A 21,362-nucleotide genomic window follows, 5' to 3' on the forward strand; every position below is an offset into this window, starting at 1 on the left:
TGATGTCACATGGACTACTTTGATGATGTCTTTATTTCGTTTCTGGACAAGGACAGTATACTGCGTATACATTTTCAATGGAGGGACAGAAAGCTCTCAAACTAAATCTAAAATATCTTAAACTGTGTTCCGAAGATGAACGAAGGTCTTACGGGCTTGGGACGACTTGAGGGTGAGTCATTGATGATATAATTTTCATTTCTGGGTGAACTAACCCTTTAAAGCTACAGTCTGTAGCTTTTTTGAGGTTAAAAATTATCCAAAATACATATTTGAGAAAATACATAACCAGCCAGTGTTCAAAACTATCTGCTTGCCTAAGCTCGATTCAAAGCAGCAAGCTTGTAATAATGTTTTTAACTCCAGTGATAATAGTGGATTTCCGCGGGAGATTCAAGCATGTCTTTGCGTCATTACGTCACATCTGTACACATAAAGAAGGAGTCTCGGCTAGTCGGCTATATTGAGTCATTACGTCACATCTGTACACATAAAGAAGGAGTCTCGGCTAGTCGTCTATATTGCGTGTAAGGATGTTGACCCGTCACAATTTCTATATTATTTGCATTTTTTTAAACATATCAATTTTTTTTCTTTGCCATAGTCAACAAGGAGGGCAAGATTAAATAAATAATCAAATTAATACATTTTTAATTAATCAAATAATACATAATATTATGTACATAATTACATAAGGATGTTGACCCGTCACAATTTCTATATTATTTGCACTTTTTTATAACATATCAATGTTTTTCTTTGCCATAGTCAACAAGGTGGATAAGATTAAATAAGTAATAAAATTAATACATTTTTAATTAATCAAATAATACATAATATTATCTACATACTCGCATAATAATCAAATAATTTAAATTTTCTGTTCTTTATTTAGTTGTTATCGTATAGCTTCAGAAAACTTGTAATATATTGCCTGGAGCACTTTTATTGTACATTTATGGTGTTTTTTACAGAAATGGTCAGTATGAACTATTGGATGACAAGAGTTAGGTAACAGTTCTTCAAAGAAAGCAACTTTTGTGTTCCGCAGAAGATAATAACAGCATACAGGGTTGGAACAACATAGTAAATAATGACATCATTTTAATATTTGTGTGAAATATTCCTTTAAAATCATTTGAAACGTTTGAGAAGTGCACAAATACCTGTTTAGAAAGGAAGTAATCCTCAAGGTTGAGTCTCCAAGCCATAATAAGATGAATGGTGGACAGCACAGCTCCAGTGATCACAGCCGCCCTCATTCGCACCGGCAGCAGCGTGTAGATGATGTAGATGAAGAACACCGTCCACCATATCCCCTCAGACGCGCTGGGTGGATCCACCATCAACAAACCAAACACCTGCACCACCACTAACACCCCCATGACCAAGTAGCTCACGAGCCACATGTAGTCCTGGTGGAAGCCGTTTCTGTTACACACCACCATCAAGGCTAAGAAAAGGCCCATGGCTACGGAGAGCACCGAGGCAAACGCCACATCTGGTGGACCTTGGACACAGTGGAACGCCAGCATAACCCCACAAACCACAACCAGGACCCCCATCAGCATCGTAAGAGAGCTCTGGTTGAGCCTGAAGAAGTAGCGTTGATACAGTCGCTCGAGCTTGGCTGACTTGAACTTCTTCGACTGGAAAACCTCAGCCAGACGCAACAAGCAAGTTGAAAAACACCTGTCGGGACCCTTTCGCTCCTCCCCGCCGTCATCTGGGTCCTCGCCGTCTTTATTTTTCCTCGTCTCAGCATCTTCAAACGCCAGGTCCACGGCTCTCAGACCCACATCACCCTTCCTGCCATAATGGTCTTCCTGCCAAACGCAGCGTGTGCTGAAGTTGCTGCTGGTGGCGCCCCCTGCTGCACGGGAGTAGTGTTGTGACGGGGGCTCTATGGATGCGGAGTCCTGTAAACAGCTCATGTAGCGTGGGTTGCACAAGGATGAGCCCCCTTTCCGCCTCGATTTCCTGCCATTGTGCTCTCCCCACGCCGTCTTATGATTATCCACTCTTGCAGCTTTAAAGCCATTGACCCAAGACATTCTGACAGCACAAAAAAGGTCCATTAGAAGAACAGAATACTTGCTTAAATAAATAAATATTCTTTTATTTGTAATTATTAATTTATCATGTAATATTCGCATCCATGGCTATATTCATGTCAAAAATAATTTTACAAGTACAAAAACAATATACATCTAAACTCATCACAAGACTACGGAATCTTATGTATTTTCTCAAAATTCTTAAAGCTACACTGTGTGATTTTTACCCCCATCTAGTGGTGAAAAGCTATATGACCATCTAATGAATATTAGTTTCTGTTCCTCTCAATTCCGATTTCATTTTAACTCCTACGGTGGCCAATGTAGTACAAGATTAACATGGCTACCAGTTCAACCTCGTCTATGAGTGTTAAGGCGAAGCATGAATTAACGGGTATGTCCCTCTTTGGCTAATGTACATTCAAGATGGAGGGGCAACATGGCGACCGACATTAGAACCCCTTACCCGTATGTATTTTCAATGGCATATTATACACTCACGAGGATACTTTATTACTTGAACGAAGTAAATATAGATTAATGAGCACATATATTTTTGAAAGAACTAAGTGTTTTTAGCTAAGAATAAACTAAAAGAGTTACACAGTGTAGCTTTAAAAAAAAAGTATAGACTTATGTTCCCTTTAATAAAGCCTAAATAAAATAGTCCTCTAAATGTTGCCCATTTCACGTTGGATTCTTTTTAAACAATACTGTAGGAATTTACATGCTTTTCCAACTAAATTCCTACATAACCACACTTTATATTTGTCAACCAAATTTGGCATTTTTACATAAAGGTTTTTAGGATCATGAGAAGCAAATTCAGTCAACTTTTAACTGGTAGCTTATTTACACAGTGAACGTTGCCAAATAGTTTATCGACCTACCTGTGTGGCTTCCCCTTTGTGTGGCGGCACTGCTCCCTTTAGCAAGGCACTGCATTTACTCTAGTGTAGAGAGATGATATTACCAGCATTTTTCTGAGCTCAGGGTTTGTCAAGTTCCGGGACACCCACTTAAGCACAGGGTCAACAGAAAATGCTTGTATAAAGCCAGGATATCTGCATCTCTCGGCCACCTGAGTCTGTTGATTCAACACAAATACAGCAGATGCAGCATGAGCAGAGTGTCAAAAAACCAGGAAAAAAAAAAGCACATGACAAACCTCTCTGAGATTATCAGTGTCTGATTACCGCTAATAAGTTTCGATAATAGCTGCTGCTGAATTTGTTGTTGACATTAATGTGTGTTTATTCATGTTTATGCCTCACTAGGTTAGTAAAGAGTATTGATTTCAAGCTGTAATCAACCGGCTATTTCTCCGAAATGTTAATTCATGTGAAAGCAAAAAAAAAAGCTGAAAATTAAAGAGGAAATACTGTATTATTAGAATTGATAGATGCTAAAACTGTCCAATCAATCGCACAGTAAATCAATGAGTGCATAAGGGAAAGTGAACATCATAAATATAAATGTTTGAAAGGATTTAGGTTAATCCGACTGTCCAATTGCAGAGTCTTCTAAAGCTAACCACAAAAACAGAGCTTTGTAAGACGGAGATTTTCCTAAAATATACACACACGCAGGCCAGCCGCCAGTTTCAAGCTTGCTGTCTGACAACAAAGGACTTGCTGCCCGTGAGCCATCATAAGTCAACGCTCTGTAATTCAGATGAAATTGTCCATGCTTCCTTAAATTTGCTCAGATGAGTCACCACTTTACCTCATGTCAGGGGCATTAGTGACTTCAAAAGATTTTTTGAACAACTGTCTGGAAATTAAATAAGACGTAACCAACTCCAAATTAGCTTTGAAATACATCTATTAACCACAATGACATCAAGTTTTAGCATGATCCAATAATAAAATTCATTAAAAAAATAAATAAACATATACATTTTTTTTAATACTGCAACACTGCAGGATTATTTAAAATGATCTAAAAGCAGCCAAAATGTGATGAAAAATTGTGAAAGACTTAAATTCTAACCCCACGATCTTTATTTGATACAAAAATACACGCTAAAATTCATCTGCCCTATAATATGAGTTTGAAAGGCAAAACGTGTAGTATTGATCAAAATCAAACACAGCTATCTAAATAAAATTATAGTGGTCTGTGGGAAACTTGGGATGGTTTTTCCTTCATGGATCCCACTCTAGAGACATTGTGGCTTCACATTCTATTGCAAGCACTAATTTAACTTGCCAGGAAGACTCAACCATTCATTCAGTATAGCTTACGATACAGACATGTGGGAAAAAACGTAAGGGATGACACAAATTTCAAACCTTTAACTTTGCTGCAATAAAACTAAATTCTCCCGATGACAGGAGAACGATAATAAAAACTAATAAAGCATATTATCCAACTTTCCCAGAGTCTTTACCTTTAAAAGCAAGACCAGAGTCTACAAGCACAACACTCAAAGGACTATTCAATATTATGACTTAACGTTACATTTGCAATGGCATGATTCAGACACACCACGTTTAAATGCTGCCACAGCTGTTAAACAAGTAATGCCCATAAACAAACTCTTGTTGTCTGGTTTCTAGTGCATGATTGTACCATTATAGAGTCCTTTTGCAGTAAGGTTAACGTTACAGCTGCAGAACGCAAACTCAACATACCTGATCGTGAAGAGCTCGATCTTGAGAGACAAACGCAGCTACATAACCTGTATTTGTGTCCTTTACACCACTGTTAATTCGCTTTCATCAACAACTACTGGAAATGTAACATGTTGCCTGAGGCTCTTACGACGCTGACGCTGCTGCTGCTAACAAGCCATACAACACACTGCAAAACAAGCACACATTTAAAGAGTAAGCGAAAGCACGTTCGTAGGACAAGCAGCACTCACCGAAAGCCCCCATTAATCGGCAGCGCAATGTCCTTCAGAGGCGAATTCACGGAGTGGAACTGTCGCTTGTCCGACAGCTTGAGTGTGCGTGTGCTGGGAGTGACTGGGCGATGGTTACATTCTCACGCACGCTTCTGATACAGTCACGTTAGTCCTCATGCTTCTTCACGCGCTGCTACTATCCACTGAAGTCGGGAGTCCCCCTAGAGGTGCAGCCTCTCTGCCTCTCTCTCGCTCTTTCTCGTGTGTGTGTGTGTGTGTGTGTGTGTGTGTGTGTGTGTGTGTGTGAGAGAGTAGGGTTGGTTTTACCTAGCCTACATCGTGGGGAGCAAATGTCCCCTCAAAGATAGTAAAACCACATATTTCTGACATTGTGGTGACCAGCACACGATGACACGGTAAATATTAAAACATAAATTGCAAGGTTTTGAATTAGGGCAGGAATATTGTTAGATACAAAATGTTAGCTCAGTTTACAATCACATTTAATGGAAAGACCCCAATTAAAAAAAAACACTGCCGGGGTTACACTTGGATTGAGTTGAGAAAAGACAATTCTTGAATTGATATAGCAACTACAATACAATCAGGATTTAAGAAATTATTATTAACATTAACTGAAATTCAAAGAAAATATCCTATAAGTTATATATTCATGTTAAAGCATATTTATATTATTTCATTTAAGTGAAAGAACTGTATTTAGAGGTTTAGCTACTGTATTTAGGGTTTAGAGGCAGGGCCAGCAAAAAAAAAAAAAAACCTTGTAAGCTGTGTTTGTGTGTACTACTAAAGGTGAAAGAACATCATGCATCATAGGAACATGACAAAGTTTCACACATTCACCCTGCTGACACTAAATATCTTGAATTGTTCTTTGTTGTCTAAACACATACCAGCCACAGGGTTGGACACACTTGACTGACTTAATGGTTCAAACAAACAAACAAAAAAATGGGGAAATAAACAAATTTTGTTATGTATTAATTTACAAACATATAATTTTAATTAAAATATTTTTATATAAATATATAGCAAGTGTTCAACATATGGAAACCCATTCAATACTGTTCAAAAGTTGAAGTTTTGACTTTTTTAACATTTTTCTGCTCACATTGTTTCCACAATGTATGTTACAAACAGGCTTCTGGCTTCATACCTTTTAAAGTGGTTGTTCTGGACATTGTTTTCTCTCTGTTTTGCTTATTGGAGTTCCATTGTGAGGCTTGCCTGAGGATTCTACACTGATAAAAACAATATGTGCTCCAGTCTCTCTCTATGTGTGTGTGTGTGAGTGTTTTCTATCTTGGTGGGGACTTCAACCTGATTGCACACTGACTCATGGGGACTTATGTCACCATGGGGAGCTAAATTGAGGTCCCCATGAGAAACCAAGCTTATAAATCATACAGAATGAGTTTTTGTTTTTTGACAATGTAAAAATGCAGAAAAACTTCTGTGATGGGTAGGTTAGGGGATACAATATACAACTTGTACAGTACAAAAACCATTACATGTATGGAATGTCCCCATAAAACATGGAAACTTAATGTGTGTGTGTGTGTGTGTGTGTGTGTGTGGACAGTGGCCCCACTATGCAAATAAAGCTTTATTTGTTCTTCTTACAGAACACATAACCTTTGAGTGCAGTTTGGTCTCGTTTCGGATCTGTGACTAGTGTTCTCTGTGGCCATAGGGTTTGTATGTATACATGTATCAGCCTGTAAATAATAAAAATATTTAACATAATTTCAGATTATATAATATAATATATAAATACAAGTAAAATATTACAAATTACTATTTGTGAATGTAATCTCTAACATGATTTTTTTTTCACTGGTCAAAAGATAAGGGAACATTGAAATACCTTTTTTTTTCTGTGTTCTATGAACAAGCACAAAAACGATGAGACAGACCATTATAATTAGTCCAAAATATGTCAGATTCAAGACTTAACTGTTTTTCTAATACTCAATACAAGAAGCAAACATGTGACAAAAATATCCACAAGGCATTCGCCTCTGCATGTTTGAGTGCGCAAACACTGCAAACACACATAATGTCACTTTAAATAAACACTTCCTCCCATAACACGAAAGTGTCTACCGCCCAGATCAATAACTGCCCACACAAACACACTCTTTAACTTTCAAATAAAACCCTTATCCCACTTTTACAAGAAGAAAATATTTAAGGATATGAACTTTGAGTTATAGGCTATACCAACTCCTTAAAGGCATAGTTCACTAAATTTGAAAATTGTCAGTTTACTCACCCTCAAGTTGTTTCAACAAACCTGAATGAATTTCTTTCTTCTGCTGAACACAAAAGGTGATATTTTTAAGAATATGGGTAACCAAATAGTTGATGGACCCCATTGACTTCCATTGTATTTTTAAGTCAATCCATCAAATGGGGTCCATCAACTATTTGGTTACCCATATTCTTCAAAATATATTCTTGTGTGTTCAGCAGAAGAAAGAAATTCACACAGGTTTGGAACAATCTGAGGGTGAGTAAATTATATACAATTTTCCTTTTTTGAGTGAATTATCCCTTTAACTAGTTTCCGAGCACATACATCCATAGTCCATACTCTCAGCACACAGCTCTTTCTGTTCCTCTGACTCATCCTTCCATCACATTTACCTTCTGCAACCTTCTGTTGTGACTTGGTTCTGTCTGAAGCTTTAATTTCCTGTCTTAAATCTTCAGCAGCCCCAAGCAAAGCATGAAATTGGAGGTCAGAGGAAAAATTACTTGTCTTCCTTCAGGTTCCATCCATGACAAAACATTGCCCTCATCAGCTTTAAAACAGAAGTCTTATTCCAATGTTGTTGTTCTTTTTTCTTTTCTTTTTTTTCTGTATGTATTTTGTCTCTGTTGCATCAGTGGTCAAGCTGACATTTCATGGATTTGTCCTACATAACCACAGAACATATCTCATGCCTCCTCTTACTATGCTATGTTTGTCTTTTAATGGTGGTTACATTTTTCCAATAATGAATGCCACACTTGTGATTGCATTCTATAAACTTCTTCATTTAACAATTTTTAATATGTAATGTAAATTGGTATTCTTTTAGGGAAATACAAAAAAGGAAATGTAGTTGTAGCAGAAGATTGAAACTTTAAGTAAAAATATGTTCCAAAGCTACCCATGTTTCTGCACAAAGAGAGAGGGAAAAAAGACAAAGCTCTGAATAAAATACAAAACTCAGATGGCATGATTATTAAATTTAACAAGATGAAAACCTTTATACTAATGTTAGAACATATATATATATATTTTTAATTTAGAACTATTTATTGCAACCAACAGACTAAATAGCCTATTTTTATTTGCCTAATACTGCCATCTAGGGTTTGTAAAAAGAATTGCAATAACGTCCTAATTCAGATAGTGAAAATGAAAACTATGACACTTGTCTGTTTATATACCAAGTTCAACCTGGGATAGGCCTATATCTTTCATTTTGTTTTCAATTTAGAGTATATGGTACTTCTTGGATTAGTATTCATCATATTTTCACTGCTATGAAGATGATTTTATATTTATTACTGCGTCTGCGATCCATTGAAATGATGAGTTTAGCCCAGGGGCGTAGCCAGAATTTTATTTTTGGGGGGTCCCGTCTTTAAATGAGGGGGCAACATTATTTATATATATATCAAGTTGATCTTTCCGTGCTTTTTAAAAAAAGTGTAATATTGTACTTTGAGTTTGAGCGCCTGCCATTGTCACGGCATATTAACCAGTCCCTCCAGGATTTCACGATTTTTTTTTGTGATTTTTGCGATCAAAATGACTGATTTTGTGGTGGTAATTTCCAAAAATTTTTGAAAAAATTTGCGATTTATATTTAACATTTACCATAATAGTATTCAGTCCTTCCAGAAAAACACAGAGTTTTTTTTGTGATTGTTGCGGGCAAAAATTGATTGATTATGCGGCCAGTTTTCTTTAAAAATGCGATGGAATATGTGGGATATTTATGCAATTTTATGCGATGAAATTGCTGGAATTTACAAAAATTGAGGGAACTTGCAAAAATTGCGGTTTGATGAAAAAGAGAAAAAAAGTGATTCCCCCAACATCCTGTTAATATAAGAGTCATTTCTTATTACTTCCTTTGATAAACAAGCATACTACATCATAGAAAGTGCTGGGAATATTTAATTTCTCATCTCGTTTTATTTCAGACTGTAAGAGTGTAAATAAGGTGTGGCCCCTTTAAGAGCTGCGCGCTCCCTGTTGAACTGTCGAACACCCCATGTGTGCGGGTAATTTCTGTTTGATGCTACTACTTTTATCTTATGTTGTTTATTAAGTAACAATGTGACAGTAGAACGTGCGACAGACAGTTATACGAGTTCGATTTGTGAGATGTCAATCGCCTCCGTGAGTCTGTCTGGCGTCGCGTAATTGCGTCACTTCATAACGTTCCCATGGAAACAGGGGGAAATGGCTGCTCTTATGTGAAGCAAACGCAACATTTTTCAACTTTCTGCTAAGATACATGTGACTTTTTTTTGCAACGAAAATGCGAGGATTATGAAATTATGCAAACCCCGCATATTTTGCACGGAAATCGGCAATTTATGTGGCTAAAGTGAGGCGTATTTGAAAAAATGCGGCCCCCGCATAAATATGCGGACTTTGGCTGATTTTGCATTGAATTCAGCGATCGCATAATCGCGTTTTTCTGGAGGGACTGTTAACTCTCACGCAAAGATGAAGATGACAGCGTACGTTACGCGCAACACGTTATATAAACAAATCAAGTTTGAAAATAAGCCGCATTTTACCGCGCAGCATTTTGATTGGTCAATCTATCAATCCTAATAAAACAACTTTTTTTTTTTTTTTAAGCAATCAGAAATCTGAGGGGACCGGACATGTAAATGAGGGGGCCTAGGCCCACCCAGGCCCCCTCGTGGCTACGCCACTGGTTTAGCCAGATGTCCTCCAAGCATGGAGGCCAATGGATATTAGATCTGCGGAAACAGTCTGTTTTTAAGTCTCTTAAAGCTACGTACTTGATACAAACATTAGTCTACTTAAAAACCTATTTGTATAGATTCCCTTTTATATTGTTTATGTAGTACTTTGTGGTTGTTTTGCTAGATATTTTGTTGTAAAGCGCTCAATGTCTTTTTACTTGAATGTTTATTTTATAAAAGCCTTCTTTGCCTTTCATGCTTTTAAAGTGTGATATAAATACAATGTATTATCATCATCATTATTATTATGTTATACATACAGAATTGGATTGATTCATTTGCCTTATGATTTGATTTAATTGTTTGAAAATGATTCACGTATTCTTTATTTTTCAACAGGTTCCATAAAGCCTGTTTTTAGCAAGCAGTGAATTGAGTTTGCACTGTTTCACAATGTTCACTAGAGGGCAGCATTAACTAAATATAATTTTAGTGATAATCAGCCAGTGTTCTACACTAAAAAAAAAAAAAGAAATCTTTTGAAGTTGTTAATAAAACATAATAAAGATTATTTGGCAAAAAAAAAAAATACGATTTCAGTTTTTATACTTCATAATTATACTATAGGCCTGTTATATTAAATTCAAATGGTCACTTGCCGCTTATTTGTGCTAGAAAAATAAGTGAATTTTAAATTTAAACTCCAAAGTAATATTGTGTATTGTTATCTAATGAAAAAATAGGCTAATTTAAAGGAAATTAAACTATAGGCTACTCCATTTTTAACTATGAATCCATTTATCATTTGCAGCGTTCTGTAGTCTTATTTACACTATTTTTGGATTGCAACTTTTGTACACTATTGTAACTTTTCTTTGTTGGAAATTATCAAAATGTAAATAATGAGTCGATAGCTAAGCTACATAATCAATTCTTCTTTCAAAACATGTTTTTGTCTAACCCTGAATCACTATGGTATGTTTATATTTTAGACCTGTGTTGGGATGGTTTTTATGAAATTACGTTCATACGTCACTTACCCAAACCCAAACTCTTATCCATAGAGAAAAGTTTCTCCTTCTACATTGATGTGTGGTGTAGGCTACAGCGCAGCTGCACTACTTCCTGAACTACAGTTTCCTGTCTTCCATTATTGGACAAACTTGATTAATTCAGGTGTGCCTGATTATTGTTGTTGTGACTACTGAGGTCAGACACACCTGGATTAATCAGTTTGTCCAATAATGGAAGACAGGAAACAAGGAGCTGGCTGAAGTTCAGGAAGTAGTGGACCTGTGCATAAAGCCAATTGTCTCAACAAGCAGAATGGTTTTAGGCAGCACCCTAATTCTTAATCCTCCGGGGAATCACCAGTTTAAAAAACACAGAAAAGAGGAGTCTGCTGGCATAAGGAAAACGCTACACAGTTCGTAATGAAACGAGAATCAACACTGGCTTGGCTTTTCGGAGGTACTAAAGAACTGGGGTATTTGAAATGCTGTAAAGTGACGGAGATGACGTTTTTATTAGGCCTACTCAACAGGCAAGTAAGAGTTTTATTGAACGTAAATTGCCATGTCTCTTTAACAGAGTTCATTGTTAAGCATTATCTGTTGTGAAGGTTCATATTCATCTGCACAGTCAGAGCCATCACAGCCAAAACAATGTTCTTTAACCAAATATTTAATGGACCCCATTGACTTCCATTGTATTTTTAAGTCATTGGGGTCCATTGATTTAAAATACACTTCCATTGTATTTTTAATTCAATGGGGTCCATCAACTATTTGGTTACATATATTCTTCATTCCTTTCTTCTGCTGAACACAAAAGGAGATATTTTGAAGAATGGGTAACCAAATATTTGATGGACCCCATTAACGTCCATTGTATTTTTTAAGTCAATGGGGTCCATCAACTATTTGGTTACATATATTCTTCAAAATATCTTCTTTTGTGTTCACTTGTTTTTAAGTAACGTTAGGCTATTCACTTTTCCAGGTGAGTTTTTGGTCTTACGTTACGTTGGTGGTGTGAGAGGGAAAATGTCTTTGCGTGAGAGAGATTGCAGCTTGCAAGTCTTTTGTCTTTTTGACATTGATATAACCTGCTTCAAAAGTCAATAGTTCAATCTAAAATAGAAAGCACTGCTAGTCCTGTTCCCATCCAAAGTGCCAGATCAGTGAAAAACGAGAGGAGCTACAGTATCCTTGTGCCCGCACAACCAAAGATATTGACTCTCCCTGTCACTAAAGCATAATGGGAAGAAGTCAGTTCTTGTCCAGCTAACATAACATGCCTAGACAACCGCAGAAAACTTCATTGTGACATGCTACTCTAACATTTTCTAATTCTTGTATAACTATTCTACAGTTAGTTTTATGACCTCATATCAATGAGAGACTTCAATTTTTTAAAAACAAAACAGGAATTTACATAAGCTTAAAATAATTGGTGCATGGATAATTTGTATGTAAATGGTGCCTAAAAATTACACTTAAAATGATACATTTTTACCTTAAATGTTAATGTTAGGATGGATGGATGGATATATATAAATAGCTTATATTGGAGTTTTATCTCTATGAGTCTTAAAGGACAATGTGAAAAGCTGTTCCATTATTTATGAGGAATAGGGTAATCTAATCATTCCTTTCACCAGTGCATTTTGAATGCTGTCAGTGATGAATTTACACAAGTCTGATTCAAACCTGTAAAATTAAAAATTAATCTTATTCGGAAAAGAATGAATGTGCGTTCATGATGCTAGAATGGATTACTGTGTTTTCAAAGCAAGAGACGTGCATGTGATGTGCAAGATTATTTTATTTTTATTTAACCCTTTTTTTTTTACAATTCCACCATCCTTTTGCGAATATGTGGCTGTCTATCTGTCTGTCTATCAATATTTTTATCAAGCACCCCCCATCCCCTCCATCACACTTGTAGTTTTGTGAAGCATCAGTCTTGGCAACACTGGCATGTGAACAGCCTCACGACAGCCTCAGAATCATCATGTCAGTTCATGTCACTGTTCTTCTTTTCTTTTTTGCAATTAGGATTGTTCTCCCTTTCACCGAACAGTCCAGTCATTGCTTGTTGTCTAGTGTTCACTGTTAATTCCCCACTGTTTACCATGTGTTTGCTCCCTTGAGAGACAGTAGAACAACACAAACACGTTATGCAACACCTGACTCAGTCCACATTATGTCTTCTGCTTCTTTGTAGTTTATTTTAGACTGCAGCATGAACAGCTGTTTCTCTTGATATTCCTCTTGATATTAGTATATATATATATATATATATATATATATATATCTGTATTACGTATGTACACTGTATGAAGAGTTCAGATGCAAAAGCCTCTAAATGCCATTTGAAATTTTCTTCTTTAATGATGATTTTTATCAAACTTGTATATTTAAGTTAAGTGAAATTACTGAACTTAAATATACAAGTTTGATAAAAATCATCATTAAAGAAGAAAATTTCAAATGGCATTTAGAGGCTTTTGCATCTGAACTCTTCGTATATATGTGTGTGTGTGTACATTCATGTTCTAATGCTCAAACCTGCAGTTAGCATTGCTTCTGATTAAGATTCAGAGATTTTGTCATGTGTTGTGTTTTGCTATTTATTAGGGCTGTGGAAAAATTTATTGCGATTAATCGTATCCAAAATAAAAGTCTGTGTTTACATAATATATTTGTGTGTGCTGTATATAATTATTTTGTATATATAAATACCTATGCATGCATGTATATATGTAAGAATTATTTGTGCTTAAATTCTGTATATATATATATATATATATATATATATATATATATATATATATATATGTAAATACATAATATATATTATATAAATATTTTATATATGAATAACACATTTTCTTAAATATATACATGCATGTGTGTTTATTTATATACAAAATAATTATATACAGCACACACAAATATATTATGTAAACACAGACTTTTATTTTGGATGCGATTAATCGCAATTAATTTTTGCACATGCAGCCCTACTATTTATATAATTTTATTTCTTCATTCATTCATTTACATCTTTGTAAATGGGTTATATTTACAGAAATAGATGTTTTACTAGACCTGAGATCTTCCGGGTCTTATTGTTTTTGCACTGACTAAAGAAAACCGTTGTCACAGACCTCAGTTTCAAAAAAGTTTTAAACTCCAAACTCAAGCCCCAAAGAGATTTCATACATAATGCATGCGAGAGGGTTCAACCCAGTGAGCAAGGACCCAAGGACTGAATGAGCTCATAGGGCTGCCAACATCCTGCCAGAAATTTAGCCTTCTCTCTCTCTCTCTCTTTCCATCTCTGCTCTGATAACATTGTGGATTTCAAGCCTCTATTCATGTTTTATTCACACACACCACTCATATGGAACTCAAATTGATGGGCCTCCTCCCTTGCTCTCCATGCCTGACTGTTCAGAGCAACATGTCCTCATCTATTATGGATCTTAGATATACTGGACAGTGGAAATTAAAAGTTATACGAGAACCACCATCTCCTGTCTGCTGTTTCTATGTCATAGTTTTGATCTATTATCATTGGGTAAGTATATTTTAAACTAATCATAAAGAGGAATGTACAATGAAACATGCACCTGAATTTACAGTATATACAACTTTTAAATATTTTTGTATTTTTAATCATTATTACTGATATACAAAGTCATCATTATGTGATCAATAAGTAATGCAACTATATTTTTACATTGCTTTAACTCAGGAAAATAAGTTATTTTATCAGTTGAAATTACTTAAATATCCAGTTTTACAGTGTGTGTATTTTACGTAATTATTTATTTGTTCTTATTATTCAAAATTGTTTGTATAAATACAAACAATTTTACCTAGAAATAGTGCAGAATTGTACGTCATAACATCATTTTTTTGTTTACATCATCAAAACCTCGAGTTTGAATCTGTGAGTTTTTCTGTTTTATATATATATATATATATATATATATATATATATATATATATATATATATTCCCTCAGGACAACAGTGACTTTGTGGAACCATCTGTTAAAAAAAAAACATGCAGTGCTTGTCTAAAGCTTTTCTAGAAATGTTTACTACACAGAAATTCTCTTTTTTACATCAATCACATGCAGCACAACTCTGTTAACTAAGCATGTCTGTGTCCTTTAGCGTCATATGTGATGCTATATGACAAAACGGCGAAATACTACGCACATGGCACCCGTTATCGTTAATATAACACGCGAACCCAAGGCGTCATAAATCCTTTAGCGTGAATATGAGACTACCCATACCCTACACCACACCTAAACCTACCCGCACAGCGCGTGTTATATTAACGATAACGGGTGTCATGTGCGTAGTATTTCGCTGTTTTGTCAAATAGCGCCACATATGACGCTAAAGGATGAGAATGCGTTGGTTTTAGTGTATTTGTGATTTCTCTGCTTTCTGAGTATTTTGTAGCTGGAAGGTTAAGATGCTTTGGACTGTCACAGTCTGATCAAGAATGTTCTGTCATGCATTTCTAGGCTCAGCAGCCCAGAGAACATCTGAGACAGCCCCATCTCACTACAATAGACTGAATACGCATGGGAAAGCATTCAAATACTGGACATAAACACAGAAAAAAAGAGACACCTGGCAGCCTAACATTCTCTCCTAAATCACAGGACTGTCATTGGATCAGACCTGTTTCCCAGTAAACCCTCAAAGTTTCTCAAACTAATAAAATCAAAGGGTGCTTCCACCAAGTATCATATTTCTGGTCTGAAATAGGTCACTTTTCAGTTGCATTACATGATTTTTGTTTTTAAAAGTGCAAAAGTTCTGATAGGATTTTTGCTTTCTGTCATTTTGTAAAAACAGCTGTTTTAACAGGGGATTTTAATATCCACTGTAGATGAATTGTTTAAAGAAGAATTATTTACGATAATAACTTTCAAAGATTTTTCCATTGACCCCCGTTTTATATTAAAAGAAGATTAGTTTACTTTAGAAGTAAATAAATGTATTACAAAGAATGTATTTTGAATTACATTTAATTTTCGATTTTGTTAAATATATTGTATATGTATATATATATATATATATATAAAATTAAATGTAACTCAAAATACATTGTTTGTATTACATTTATTTACTTCTAAAGTAAACTAATCTTCTTTTAATGGTAAAAATACTGTTAAGAAAATGAGTGTATTGCCTAACTGTTGCTCTTTTATAGCTGAAGATATAATGGAGACTTAAATAAAGTTTGTCATATGTTTCACTGTAAATAAATAAAAATAGTATTTTTTTTTAAAGATATTTGGCCTTATTAAAGACAAGGTATAAGAGCTAAAAGAATGTAGTTTGAACGTATCCGATTGGTATACATCTGACTTGTTATTAAAAACTTTGATGTTTTGACAAATCGAAAAACAAACAAAGGAATGGGCCTATTTTTGGATATATACACTTTACAACATGCATTGACTCATGCCACATAGACATAGATGTGATGGTAGAAAAATGAGAGAACGCAGAGGCATAAAGGACTAAGTAGGGTGAAGAGAGAAAGAGAGAGAGAGATAGAGAGAGAGAGAGACACACACAGAGAGAGGGGAGGGAGCTGAGAAAGGAATAAGACAGAGAGAATATGAGATGGATCCAGCCTAATGTGCAGGGGGAGGGGGGAATAAGAGAGAGAACCAGAGTTTGATGCTACAGTACACTTCACTTCTGCCCTGGAGAGGGAGCGCACCATGACCAGCTAGCTGTGAGAGTGTGTTCTCTCTCCACACATCCAACTGAGTGAGTACAGGCACTTCTCTAACCTTTAGCACAAGAAAGGGTGCGTTTAGTTAGTGTGTTCCACAGACTTTGGTATGAATATTTGGTGTATTCAGCAGTGTGCTCTGAAAAAGCTTATGATTGACTTTTAAGACAATAAAATCTGAATATCATGTAAGTGGATACATAACCTATTTTACCAGAAATTATTAGAGTTTTACATGTTCTACAAATGCATTTTTGTCACTTTGAGGCCAGAATGTCATTTTGACACTGCTGAGGTTGTAACTCACTGCTGATGTTTCATTTGAAATGGACCTAAATTCAATCTGAAGAAAACATGTTCAGTATCGTGCAGCATTATGTGGAATGTGCATAGGTTTTCGTTTGATCATGGAGCTGTTGGCATACTTGCAGGTGCTCATGGTGTTGGGGGAAGGAGTGCATTTGGAACCGCTGGGCTTCCTGTGTGGGGTCAATTAAATACTGCATGAGACTAGAGCACTAAAAGCCTGTCCCGTGAGGAGAGGAGTGCTTTGTGTGTGTGTGTGTGTGTGTGTGTGTGTGCAATGAAGCATCAATGCGAAAAGCCTTGATTAAATTTGATAAACCAGCAAAGTTCTTAGATGTGAAGAAATTGATGCTTGTTTTCTGTCATTTAACAGGAAGCTGGAATAAAAGTTAGAATGAAGTGCTCTATGAAATTGAATTAAGTGTTAAAGTGTATAGTACATTACAATTTCTGAAGTTTTTAAAAAATAAGATAAATAAATTTTACTAAACATGTTTTCTGTTTAAGCTCAGGTCCCTTATTATTATAATAATAATAAATATATATTTTTAAATATGACTTTGTTAAACATTTTAAATCCAGTTATAAATTAATTACATGTTAAAAGTGAGTATATCTCTGGTTTCTTTATAACCTAGTGCTTATAGTTAATTTGTGACTATTGTTAAATACTTAATTTGTTTTTGTTTTGGATAACAGAAGTGACATATACAGATTTGACATTTTATATAATTCTACATTTATGTTCATACAGTACAAACTTAAATCTAAATCTAAAGGAAATGTTTTGAACCATCCTTCACAAGGTCCAATCACAGTCTTCAAAAAGATATCTCATTCTTCAAAAACTTCTGAAGATAAACTGCTCGCATTTAAATTTATGGATTTGGAAGATGCTTTTATGCAAAGAAACTTGCATTCAGGTTATACATATTAGCAGTTCGTGCTTTCCATGGGAAAAGATCCCTTGGCCTTGTTAGCACCATGCTCTGCTGTATAGCACTTCTAAATTTAATTTAATTGCATAATGCACATTATTCCAAAACTTTCTCTACTCTTCAGCACTTCCTCTTATGCTGAAATGTTGTGCTATTTACTCAATTGAAAGGTTCCACTATGGACTAAATCATCTGCAAAACGAATAATTGTAAATAAAAGCATTGGTATTGTAAATCAGGTTGCCTTTTATAACATGTCTTGATATAGTTGCTCAGTCAATGTCATGGTGCTGCTATACCATGTTATGTGGCCAAAATACATCTATAACTCTCATATGTTGCTGTCATCTCATTGGGGTGACTTGCGTCATTCTGGTGTCCAACCACTTTCGCTGCTTGTGGTTGAAATTCAAGATGCCGTTCCTGTTTTTATCCGTACTTATCTTTGATAGGAATCGTGTCCTTGGTACAGTAACCAGATATGTGAATTCAGGATATAAGGCAGATTGCTTTAAATAAATACTGATATGCTATTTAAAAAAGATGAAAAGAAAGAAAGATGAAACTCAAGGAAAGGAAGTTCTACCAGGATGAGGTTTCAGTCTTTTTTTTTTTTTTTTGCTGCTGTATTGATGTTTCTGTTCTTGAAGTGAGAATTACCAAAGTCAAATTCTCACTAACGATCATTGTCTGCTATACCAGCCCATTCTCACTCCCAAGGCGTCACCTAACTGACGCCTTGGGAAGCATTTGGACATGCTTCAATATCTGACGCTTTAGGCGCCCTTTAGCGTCAGTTAAATGACGCCCTAGGATCGCGTGTACCCTACCCCCACCCCACACCTAAACCTAACCGCGTCCTCTAACAGACGCTTTCCTTTAGCGTCAGTTAGAGGACGCATTAGGATCGCGTCATGTAAGTGACGCTAAAGGGCGCCTAAAACGTCAAATATTGAAGCATGGTCAAAGGTGACGCCTTGGGGTGAGAATGCGTTGGCTATACTATTAGTGAGCTCAATAATCAATACAATAAATAACTTGGATGCATATAGTAGCATAGTTTAGGCCCTGTGAAGGCTTCTACCTTACCCAGCAGCCCATCTGTTTCTCATGGGCCATCAATATATTCCCAGGCAGCCTGTATACGCACCCAGCAGAAGAAAAGCAAGTAGAGTGAAAGAAAAGCTATATTTAGATCAACTACACAAAAAAAGCCATGTACTGTCTTTCTCCATTGCTTAGGCTGAGATGGAGTGACATCCTCACTTTCTGTCCCTCCACTCACCCTCATGATTTTCTTCACCTCAAGCTCTCTCACTTTTTCCTCTCACTTTTTTTTCTCCCTCCAAGCTGTACTCTTGCTAATCAGATACCTGATTTATTTTTGATATCTATACTCTGTTTTCAAATGTTTATTAACAGAATCAGGAATTCCATAATGGATTTTGAAAGATATTTCCCATTATTATTTGACTTAGGATGCTGTAACATTTAAATATTTTAGGAAATATAGTGTTAGACACAATAATTATCATGATACATCTTTTTCAAAACATCCTAATTCTAACACTCAATAATAAGAACCCTTTAGGGTTCTGTGTAACCAGGAAAAGGGTTCTATAGGGAACCTTTTGAGTTCATTCTTTATCATTTGTTTAAATATTTTTATTATTGACAAACATCAAGACCCTAAAATGTATTTATAAATGCATGTGAATGATCATAAAATTCAAAATATGGGGTTTAGAAAATTTATATATTTATATCATTTTATGTAGTTAATCAATATCACACGAAGCGCACAATTTCAGTTTTTCTCCTCCAAAAATCAGATTAAAATTAGGGCTGTCAAACGATTAATCGTTATTAATCGCATCCAAAATAAAAGTATGTGTTTACATAATATATGTGGGTGCACTGTGTATAATTATTTTGGATATATATATAAATACACACACATGCATGTATATTTAAGAAAAAAATGTTATTTATATATAAAATATTTATATTTATATATAATATAAATTATATATAAATCTATTTACAGTATGAAAATATTTCTTAAATATATACAAGCATACGTGTGTATTTAAATATATAAAATAATTATACATGCACCCACATATATTATGTAAACACAAACTTTTATTTTGGATGCGATTAATTGCGATTAATCGTTTGACAGCCCTAATTAAAATGTGATATTAAGTTACTACAACAGTTTAATAAACAATAATTTAATTACAACTACAAAATGTTGCAGAATACTGTAATAATATATGAATGAATAATAGCCTATAAAAAACCTTTGTGCCAAAAGGGTTCTTTCTTGTCATTTTAGCATAAAAGAACCCTATGATTCATATATAGAACCCCAATGAACCCTTTTTTTTCTAAGAGTGTAATGATCTTAATTACTTTTATTGTATTGAAAAAACTCCTAATTCTATAGCTATATAATTATATTAATCAAAGATAGCTTTTGGACTCTGATGTACTTCTATGAAATAATTCCAACTATGGTCCCTGTTCCAGTTGAGGTATTTGAGTGAATGTGGCCTTGTTTGTTTTCAATCTCGCCCGCTTGCAAGCATGTGTATTAAGTGTATGAAAGAAAGCACATCGGTAGCATGGCTTCAAGATATGCAGCTCTAAAAGCCACAGCGGACGAAGTTGAATGAAGAAAGAGCACATGCTTCAGAGAGAGGGCTAAACAACCCGGGGCAGCCTTGGGCCTCTAGCATGCTGATTTAATGCAAACTGAAGAGGGAAAGGGTCCCTATTCATGCGCCACTGATTCAGTTTCGGTACCGTCCCATTATGACAGAGTGCAAGCTGACTCACCTTGACTCGCCTCGTGTTCGTGGAGCGTCCTGCATCATGTTATAATTGTCAGGACAGTAATGCTGCTGTGAAGGCATCCATCCCCGACCTCATTGGGCGGAACAGATTTACTCTCAGTGGGATCGGGCCTGGAGAGATAAGCGGACAGGGAGAGAGGTTATCTAGATCAAGACTCCCTGGGAGTTTGTGTGAAAATCTTCCAGTGCTGTGAAAGATACAAAACAATGTAATCGCAACGGACCGGTAAATCCTCTTAGTGCTATAACAAAAGCATCACTGCATGAATGCAGTAACCAATAGAACAGACTGAATCAGTTTTATGATGCTATATGAAACATGAGGGTATGTGATCTTTACTAAACTGTTTAGCCAAATAAAACAATTTCAAACAGAATCGCCTGTCGTGAATCTCAGGGTGATTAATTCAGTGTTTTGGAACAAATTGTTTGAAGAAACTCGTTTCTTTGATGAACGAATCAGTTGACTGAATGATTCAAAGAAAGTTGGAATGTGTCAAAGAAGCGGAGCGATAAAAAAAACGTTGAAAATAAACCCTCAAAAATCTAATTTAATAAACTGGAACTGTTGTATAAAGGTATTTGGAAAATGGTGTGATAAT

At 35.5% G+C, this 21,362-nt stretch overlaps 1 protein-coding gene across 3 annotated transcripts in view; it reads right to left on the reverse strand.

Moving 5' to 3' along the window:
* Nucleotides 1-5,174, reverse strand: part of adcy6b (adenylate cyclase 6b) — a 31,508-nt gene extending 26,334 nt beyond the window's left edge. For 2 of the 3 annotated variants that reach the window (XR_005618506.2, XM_039652432.2), the window contains exons 1-3: nucleotides 4,927-5,174; nucleotides 2,948-3,144; nucleotides 1,167-2,055 (exon numbers count right to left, since the gene is read on the reverse strand). Coding sequence is in view for 2 of the 3 variants with exons in the window: in XM_039652432.2 (XP_039508366.2) it covers nucleotides 1,167-2,054 (888 nt within the window). In the remaining variant the exon portion in view is untranslated. Of the gene's footprint in view, nucleotides 1-1,166; nucleotides 2,056-2,947; nucleotides 3,145-4,693; nucleotides 4,772-4,926 lie in introns of those variants that run through there. The other variant, XM_039652433.2, reaches the window with a different exon arrangement.
* Nucleotides 5,175-21,362: the final 16,188 nt, after the last annotated feature.

The sequence above is a fragment of the Pimephales promelas genome, chromosome 20, assembly GCF_988280905.1.
Source record: "Pimephales promelas chromosome 20, fPimPro1.hap1.1, whole genome shotgun sequence".
NCBI lineage: Eukaryota > Metazoa > Chordata > Actinopteri > Cypriniformes > Leuciscidae > Pimephales > Pimephales promelas.